Source organism: Acartia tonsa, chromosome 14 (genome assembly GCF_053477335.1).
Source record: "Acartia tonsa isolate MP-2025a chromosome 14, ASM5347733v1, whole genome shotgun sequence".
Classification (NCBI taxonomy): domain Eukaryota; kingdom Metazoa; phylum Arthropoda; class Copepoda; order Calanoida; family Acartiidae; genus Acartia; species Acartia tonsa.
The window spans coordinates 40,920,600-40,930,628 of NC_137273.1; the positions used below are offsets into that span (position 1 = coordinate 40,920,600).

At 36.7% G+C, this 10,029-nt stretch overlaps 1 protein-coding gene across 1 annotated transcript; it reads right to left on the reverse strand.

Annotated features, from left to right (window-relative positions):
* Nucleotides 1-5,817: 5,817 nt before the first annotated feature.
* On the reverse strand, nucleotides 5,818-8,422 carry LOC145305869 (uncharacterized). The gene is made up of 2 exons (XM_080147705.1): nucleotides 7,010-8,422; nucleotides 5,818-6,645 (listed from the first exon to the last, which is right to left on the reverse strand). Exons 1-2 carry the CDS (start codon nucleotides 8,372-8,374, stop codon nucleotides 6,487-6,489), a joined length of 1,524 nt encoding a protein of 507 aa, XP_080003831.1. The 5' UTR covers nucleotides 8,375-8,422; the 3' UTR covers nucleotides 5,818-6,486.
* Between the last annotated feature and the right edge of the window lie 1,607 nt (nucleotides 8,423-10,029).

Sequence of the window (10,029 nt, forward strand, 5' to 3'; positions counted from 1 at the left end):
TACTTGCAGCTTTGTCCACTCATTGATGTCCTTAGTTCTCAGCTATTCTTGCCTTAAATAGATTTTAAATAACTTGTAATTTAATAAGAAATTTCAAATTGTATTAGTCTTGTTCCAAAAAATATCTATATCTAACACTAAGACAAAATCAGAATTAAAATAATTTTACCAATCAGTTGTAGGCTTGAAACCTATACTAGTCATAAAGAAACTAATAGTATTGGTGCATTATTTGCTAAGTGTACCACTTTTCTGCACTACCTCTCCCATTTTGTTAATACTCTATATTTTGGTCCGTTTGGTGATTCAAGGATGCTGGATGGCCAAAAAAAAAGTTTCAGAGTCCCTGGATGTCTAGATATCTAGCTATCTATGAAGGTAGGTAACAAAAATTAAAAAAACACCCATTATTTCACAATTTTAAAAATAAATTTTTTCATCAATCTTACATCCAACCTATACATTTTATACGCCAAAATGATCATTTATTCATGTAAAAAGCGCACATAATGTTATTTTGGCCAAAACTCTAATTCCACAGGGTGCCCAACAAAAAGTGTATTTTGGATATCTAGCGTAATACCCAAAATACCTGTCCAAAAAAAATCATTTTTTTTGCTTAAATCCTGTGTTTTATCTGTGGGCATATGTGGTATTTAACGGTTCGGACCACCCGGGACTATAAAGTTGTCAAATTTCACTTTGGGACACCCTGTAAATGTGATTTTTGTGTATGTAGAGCTAAAACTTGGTCCAAATTGGCTATTTTTTTAAAAATTACTCTAATATGTGTCTTAGTATGTTTGGCCATAGTGTTTTCTGACCAGATCAATATTTTCCTATTATTTGGACACCCTGTATTTTCAAAAAAAAAGAAAATTTTTTTAATAATTATTTAAAATTTTTGTTTCTATTTTAAGTTACTTAAAACTGTCATATATAGATACAGATTTTGACAAATAACAATAATATTTGCCTATTTTACAAATTTTTACACTTTTGGGACACCCAGTGCATGTTTTCATAAAATGATGGTTTTTGCCCCTTTTTTGGGGGAAGGAGTCGTTTTCAGGCCATAGACTATATCTTCATTTCTGTAGAACTTTTCAAGACACATCATTTGTTATTAATGCAAATACCGCAAAAAAAAAAAATTCTTAATTCTTAATTATATACAACTATGTTAGACAATCTTTTTTTTAAGGCTCAGGGGGTTTGAACCCATGCCAGAGAATTGGTTGCCTACAAGAGAGGTACCAGACCCCCAGGACGGGCCAGAGGCCGCCAGGGGTTGATCACCAGGCCAGCCCCGAGCAGCTGCCAGCCACTGCATCATCTCAACCTGCCCTGACCCAGTGCCACCGAGGGACAAGCCCCCCAATGCACACTGGTCTGGAGGGGTCAACAATTCAATTTTTCCTACCCATCAATTTAGACAAAAGTTGACCTGCCAGTCTTCAAAGACATCCTGGGCCACCTTTATTTTAAATATCAACCCATGTTGATAATATGTTTTTTGAAATAATTTGGGGCCAAAGTTGGAGAACCCTAAAATCTAAGAAGGTATTGTTGACATTGATAAATTGGCTATACTTGCTTAAATGTGATAAAATAAAATATCTGCATGTTGGAAATTGTCCAACTAAAATAAGTCCTATATAAGTTCAAAAATTAATTATAACACAAAAAATGGTACAAAATGCAAAAATGTGGTTTTTTCTAATCAATTTTTAACATAGGGTAAGTTTTGCAAAAATTTCTTAGTGAGTATAACCTGAGTGTCGTATATGTTTATTAAAGAGAATTTGTTGGTATTGTAATTGGCTTTATATTTCACGATATATATGGCATCCGATTTTGTTCGTTTTGTGCGTAATAATAAAAAAATAACATGTATGTCATAAAATATACATAGAATCCAGATAATCTCGATTCCATCCAATCTCGCATCTGATTGGTCGAAACATAGGTCCTTGTCTCTTATTGGTCGAAGCAAAAAACCTGAGTTCTCATTAGACGATCTCATTGGACGATCTTGCCTCTGATTGGTCGAAACTCTGTGTTTGTGTGTGTGCCTTCGTATGTGTGTTCCTTTGCTCAATTCAAATATCAACACATTTTTTGGGCTTTCATAATTTGTAAATATTTCATTAATTAAAAATTACAATTTGCAAGACTTTAAAGTATCAAATAAATTCTCTTTTAAAAGTATGTCTTAATAATATAATATATTAACATTAACAATATATATATATTTATATAAATGGGTTAAAACTAGAAATAAAATAAAGGCGAAAATTTGAAATTCAGCTGGTGCAAAACCAGTTTATTTTACAAAATTTTTTACTTTACATGAAATTTAGCTAATGCAATCCCCTATAAAAACGTATTTCGGAGTCGCATTGATTGGACACCTCCTTCCCCCCCTAAATGTCCAATAAAACCACGAGAACGGCAAAATCAGACTTTAAAGGTCATTTTAAAGGTCTTTGACCTTTGAGGTTATATATTTTTTTTCTCGTAAATGGACTCCCTGACCCCTAAAACCCCCAATTTGCCGTATTTGGCAATAAAATCGGCCAAAAAACGGCTAAAAATGAATTGTTGACCCAAATCTCCGTTTTCGGACCAGTGTGCAATGGGAGAGGTGATGAGAGGAGAGGTGACCCCTGTCACCACCAAGGAGAGGAGAGGGGCAATAACCGTTGCTGCCACGGAGAGACCAGACCTACCGTACGAAGTTGGAGACCCTGCTTGGACGCTGGACCCCAGCCAGATGAACAGAAGGAGACTTTAGCTGAGGCCACCAACCCCAGCTGTGGACTGGGTCAGAGGTGCAAGGGAATAGCAGAACACCACTCGCCAAGAGGCCTAGAGGCCCCTGTGAGATGATCGGCCGCCTGCCTCTGCACAGACCCAGTAGCAACCAACCTGCCTGTTCCTGGGAAGGGTTCACCAACTCTACCCTCAACTGCCAACAAGTGGTCACCTCTAGCCAGACACCCCTGTCCAAGGCCAGCCAAGAAGAACTTGCCAGCCAGGGGACACCTTCCAAGACCTACGCCTCCAGCTGATGATGTGTGGGACCCAGGAATACCGACATCAGCCACCTCCAGCAAACTTGAAGAAGCCGCCGCCATCGCCTGGGGAGAGAGAGGAGATGCACCCAGTAACAAGCCCAATGGTCAAAGACCTTGTCCCAGCCCAGATGGAAACAGAGTGCCAGGTCACCTCCCAGCTAGGGGAGAGATCTCAGGATGTGGTACCTTTAGTCCCCTCGCAGCAGGGACTGGGAAGCTTCCTGCCCAGAGGCCAGCTAGACCCCCGTCGGACCTTCAGACCGGCGCCAACCTCCAACACAGAGAACTGACCTACCCCTACACTGAAGCTCTGACTGCCAGTCTCCTACCTGCCCCCGTCCAAGACAACCCTAGGGGAGACAAGGTGGCCGCCAAATTGCCACCACCACCGGCCAGCGTTGTCCGAGACCCTAGAAGCCGGATACTCCTGGACCAGTCCAATGGTGGAACGGTTGCAGCAACTGTACCAGCCAGCAGTCAACCTGGAACCATTGACCAACTGCCCCTGTACCAACCAGCCGAAGTCACTGTCCTGCCACCGCCAGCTGTGGACAGGAGTCTGACCAGCAACCCTGAAGAAGGAGAGTTGGAGATACCTGAGAACCGGACCAACCACCCTGGAGAAGAACCAACCTGCAGAACTGGGAACAGCTCCTCCGGCGCCGCCACCAGCACCAATGCCACCCGACGATGCCATTAGGAACCCAGAGGCCAACATGGACCCTCCACTGTCCCGCAGCAAGCCACCCAAACGAGAGGCAGCCACCGATATGGAGGTTGCGGCCCCCGAGGGTGACACCGAGGCCATGTACTCCCTCCAGATGTTGGCAATCCCCGTGAGGGTGGGAACCAAGACCCCCAGCAACCTGAACAAGGCAGGAGCACCAATGGACCTGTATGCGCCATTCACCCTCGCCATCCCTCCTCTAGGGGCCTCCTGTACCTGTACCTGGACCTCCACATCCAGCTGCCAGCCAAGACCGAGAGTGTCCTGCAGACCAGACAGAATTTCCAGCGCCAAGGCCTGACCATCACCAACCCTCAGCTGCAAGCCGACAGGGAGCTGACCATGTTGATCACCAACAACAGCCACACTGAGCAGTGGGTGTCCCAGGGGGCCTGTGTGGCCCGAGCCATCCTACACCATGCTGTGCCCCCAGGAGGAGTCTGCCGCCCACCATGGTTCAAGGCCTGATGTCCTGAGGTCCCTCAACCCTTGAAGGGGAGGTTGTGGTAGTCGGACAGACAGATTGTCATTTCCTAGAGCATGCTATGCTCCGGGACTGCCGATAACACCCAGACGTTAATCCCCTCCTTATCACAATTCTAGCCAATCTATTCTGCCATTGTTTAGCCATCAAAGAAAGCGGTCAACTTATCACCTGCTGATATGGGGAGGGAGTTGCCCCTCCCCCCTGCATGTTCCAGTAACCTACCCTTTTCCGGGGGACATCTACCTTACCCCCTACCGGAGCCTACCCATCTACTATTCACCTGGCTGAGGCTCCCCCATCTTCTCCACACCCATTTTCTACCTAACCCATTATTGTAATCTGTTTGTATATAAAGCTATTAACTTGTTGTATATATTCAGTTCAAAAATAACCTTCATACAGTAACTACTTGTAGTACTTTATTGATAGAATCCTTAAGGCTAGAGGCTCTTTTGACCGGACTTGCTCAGTAGGGTTGAACTGCTTCACCCCTACCACAATAACAACCACTGAAATCTCCTCTCTCCTAATTTAAAAGAAATTAAAAATAAGAGGAGGGGGGGGGGTGAGTGTTAGTGTTTTAACTTAGGTTAGGTTAGGTTATATTGGATACGGGTGTTAGGCTTTGAAAAACTACCACCCCACTCTTATTTCAATGTATTTAAAAAATAAGAGTTTCTTCAAGATCATTATTTACTATAACCTAATCTTTTATTACGTTTTCAGTATCCGTAGATAGCAATTTCAACATTTTTTGGTTAGTTTAACAGGGTACGTAACAAAAGCTTTTATTTTACTATAAATTTGCAAGTAAACTTCAACTAAAAGATTGTTATTTGTTGATTTTGATAGGTTTTTAGATATGTATAATAAAACATAAAATACAAAGATGTTTTCAAGGGAATAAATTCGTTTTTTTAAAGTTTGATTTATCTTTAAATGGGAAGTATTTAAGACTTAATTCTCAAAATAGTACTCTTAAAAAACATTAATCAGTGACATATATCAACTTTTCCAGCTTCGTGAACACTTTAATCTTAATTTAGTTCTGCTCTAAATATATACCTACTACCTTTCATAATGAAAATATGAATAGTTTGTCTTTATACTTCTAACTTATGCCTGTGTTAGATGTAAATTTGTCAGCATACCTATGATATATAGCAAATTACTGTCGAATTTACATCCAGACTAACAATATTTTGACAAAAAAACATTCACTGTATTTCTGCCAGTTGCAGGAACGGCAACGTTCCAATAATTATAACCAAGTCATGGGTAAACCTTCAACGTGTTCAGTCACAATGAAGTGCCATGATTCTCCTAACTTCTCATCTGCTATCCAAATTTCTTATGTTATAGTTATAAAATTATTATATAGAATAATGTAATCTCTAAATTTGTATCTTAAATTTGTTATATAATTATTCTTGTATACCAAATGATGTTAGTTAGTGGAATTAATAAACACCATACCATACCAAACCAATTACTGAAACTGAATAGATGAAGAAGAAAACATGATACATGAAAATTTTTATTTTTAAAAGGAGAACATTAATACATTAAGATAATTATACAAGATAAAAGATATTACATAAATATTAGAATAAAAATTCACATCTAAATACATATAAGAATAATATAAATACATTTGTATTGTTTAGAAATATAAAGTTTTAATTACTTTAAACAATCTAATGTTAGTTTTAAATTTTAAAAGTTTTTAATCTTAAAAAGAAAAATATGAAGTTTGAGTCAGACTGAATTTTTCAAGGTATTGATTTATAATCAGCTATAAATATGACAAATATGTTACTTTGTTTTCTTCCCATGATCCAAATTGGTATATAGAAATGGAGCAAGAGTCCAAGTAGAAGTTTTGTTTTAACTTAAGATAAAGATAGAGATCTTTGATAATTATTGCAATAGCTGGAGCAGAGACTTTATACAGTGTATCCTATCAAATAAAGTATTAAAGATTTTTCGTCTCAAGATTTTAACTCAATTGATTGAGTGCCAGGATTGTTTTCCTGCTACTTTTAATGTAGATTTTAGTTTTGGGATGGTTTGCCATTTCTAACCCTCTTAATACATAGTCTCTAGATACTAGGGGCTCTGCAGCTAGTGATATAAACTAAACGTTATTAACTTTACCTTAATTTTTAACATTTTGTTGTTCCCAAAGATACTTATTTTCCAGTAAAACCCAAACGACCAAAGAAATCAAATGTCGGAGTCAGGAAGTATAAAACCAGAAAGGTAATGTACAACAATGGTATTACAACTCTCATCATTAATTTCAAGATTCTGTGCATAGCCTTCATCTCTGCAAAAATTGCACCAACAACCTAAATAAGAAATATATTTTTTTGCATTACTTTTATTAATTAGAGTAAAACACTAGAGGGGGAATGGGTTAACTAACTGTATCTTCCCATTGCAGTGTCCTTTTGCCGACTCTTAATTGGGTCATTAAAAATCAACCAATGGTTCAAAGTAGCAGAAAACAATTTGCTCGCAGAAAAAGGGAAGGCGGTAGTAATCTGTATATATATATCTATACGATAGATCTGTTTTTTATAATATAAATTAAATAACAGTTCTGATGTGAAACATAATTCAGTTGCTGTTCATATCATATCTGTTGTTTTATTTATTGATATTATCAGAGTTATTAGTTTTTTCAAAGACTGTGCTTATTTTGCTTATTACCTGAAATAAAATCATTAGGAAAGGATAAATAAATGTAATAGTCAGCCAAAATTCAAAGTTAGTCATTTTTTCAGATCCAGATGGTGCGAGTGTAGTTGTGATTGATGTAAAGAACGATGATACCGCAACAAATATTGTTGCATTTACTGCAAGGGCAGTGTCATAAAACCTTTCGAGATCTAGGAAGGCTGTCAGTTGCGATACCAAGATTAAAACAAACAGAGGCAGATACCAGTTTAGCAGTGGGTACTTGAATGCTGGTTTAAAGCTGAAATTAATAGTCAACGTGTTCTTGCCATTATCAGATGATAGCTCTTTTGTAAACGCTTCAATAATTTCATATTCTCCAAAATAGGTTACATTTGCCGTCAATTTGCTATCGTTGTCAATGTTAGTTAGATCTGCTTTCATTCCACCAATTGTCATGTTCATCTGGCATTTCATGTCCTCAAAAGGATATTGATGAGTTTGAAATCTGCAGTAAAAGCTGACAGAGCACATACTTGATAGTGTCAATTCATTTTCTTCCCCTTTGTACAATCTGTTCCTTACCAAGACTTTTGGATCATCTTCCAGAGCTTCAGATTTCTTCTTTATTTTTAGTAGCTTACCATTAATGGCAACATTTTCCTGTGATCTGTCTTTGATTTCTTCAAAAGTTATATTTGGAGTCCAGAGTTGTTCTTGGTCTTCAGGCAAAATTAGATTGTTGAAATCTTGATCTTGAAGATTCATGAACATCAGGCCAGGGTCATTCCAAGTTGTTTCTAGGTCAAAAATGGTTGTAAATGAGTTAGATTTAAGACTATCTACATACACATCAATAATAGTCACTCTGATCTTCACGTTTATTGTTTCATTCTTGCTTTTGACATTGGGGATATTTTTGTTATAACCATCTTTGACTGTAAATATTGAACAATCATCTTCATCTGATAAGTCATCACACATTGGTACTAGATTGCATCTTTCATCCATTGAGACACAATCTCCATTGCTGCATGGGAATTGGTCAGGTTTGCATGTATGAAAGTTAAGCAGCCTCCATTTTTCAACTCCACTTTTAAAGGTAATATTCCAGTTGTTGGTTCCTGTTATGTTTTTCTGGTCCTTTAAGGTTGCTACAATTTGATCAATGACTTTCAGCTGCCAATCATAAATATCATCCTTGACTTTTGTTCCTTTCACTGTAACACCAGAGCCATCATTGGCTGTTGCAATCATGTTGACATTGTCAAAAGTAAATGTTGCATTTGTTTTTAGGTTTTGTAGCATATCATCACCATAGCCCCTTAGGCTTAGTTGATTTGCTTTTGAACTTGATATGAAAATAATATTAATGATGAGAAATACTTTCATATCCATTGTTTGGCCTGTTCCAGACCTTGCCCAACTAAATGTGTTTTATTTCTTACTGTGTAATAACCATTAGTCAAAGAAGTATAGAATTTTGATATTGGAAAAGTTGCTCTGTTTGCTTAATAGTCATTAACTTTGGGTATTGAACTTTTGCAGGAATTATTATACCCAGTAAGTTAGGAATAAATAGGAAAATTTTAATAAATAGGAATTATTCATATTAGCTTCATGTTACATATATACAGAAAAACCTATGAACCAGAGGTGGATTCTTAAAATTTTTTATGTGATTTTGGAGGATTTTTCACGAAAACAATTTTGCCCCACTAAGCGATTAGTGGGGCAATTTTTTTTTAAGAATCCACCTCAGCTCTATTGTTACAAAAGCTTTTCTTTAAAAAATAACATTTTAAAACCCCTTCATGAGGCTTTAACCAATCAGAGTCATTTCATCAATGAGAACCCTCCTAATATACCTTTTGTTATTGAAGTTTTAGGTCCATCTATAATATGAAGGAACCTGAGATATTCTTTTCCACCATAATTTTTTTGATAGCAGTGATTCTCAACGTTTAAAAATTATTTTGAGATTAATTTGGAAATGAAAGTCTTTGAACCAAGACATAAAAAATCTTTGAATTTTAAATGTTTTTCAATGTATTATATTGTCAACATTGAAAAAAACCTCTTATGAAAACACCCAATAATGATAATGCTAGTCTGTAGAAGTGCTTTTTGTAAAATGTTTTATAGCAAATACAGTGGAAATTGGAAAAATTATTGGCAAACAAATTATAAAAGTGCTCATATGGTATTAGTAGATTAAAAACAAGACTGAAATGGTCATAGATACTGATATGTATTTGTTCTTTATATGATTTAACATAAAATGAATAACATTTATTAGATTTATGGAGAAATAAAGAAAGTGATATTAATTTAGTTTTTGTTGTCATCTTACTCCTTGGACATTTGAAGATTATAGAATGTGTCAGAATTTTTAAAAAGTAACTTAGTGTACAATATATTAAAAATGCCTTAAAATATTAAAAATTAGACCATCAAAAGTAGTATAAAATATATCTGTTAGAAGGAGTAAGGCAGCCAGTCAGTGAGGGAAGCAGAAACTTAAAGCAACTTATATTTATTGTAAATGGGGTCAGTGAGGGACATTGCTACTATTAGAATTGCAATGCGCCTAAAAATTAATTGGTGAAGGAGCAAACATCAAGCTCTTTTTCTCTGTAATTATTTTTTTACGTCATTATTTATACCTAAACTTACTTTTATTACATTTTGGTAGTTATTTAGCATATTTTCTAAATATTGATCATGCTAGAATGGGTATTCTAAAACTAATGTTAATTTTTGCTCACATGGTAAAACTTGAAACATCTATCTCTCTAATTTTCAGACATTTGTAAATAGAAAGAAGCAAAGACAGAAAAAGGAAAAGACAGACATAAGGAAGGAGATTTAAAGGAAGGACAGGAAAAAAGACAGACAGAGGAATAGACAGAAAAAAGGACAGACAGAATGAAGAAGACAGAAGACAGAAGGAAGAACAGACAGAAAAAAGACTGACAGAAGAAAGGACAGATAGAAGAAAGGACAGACAGAAAGAAAGACAGACAGAAGGAAGTACAGACAGATAGAAAGAC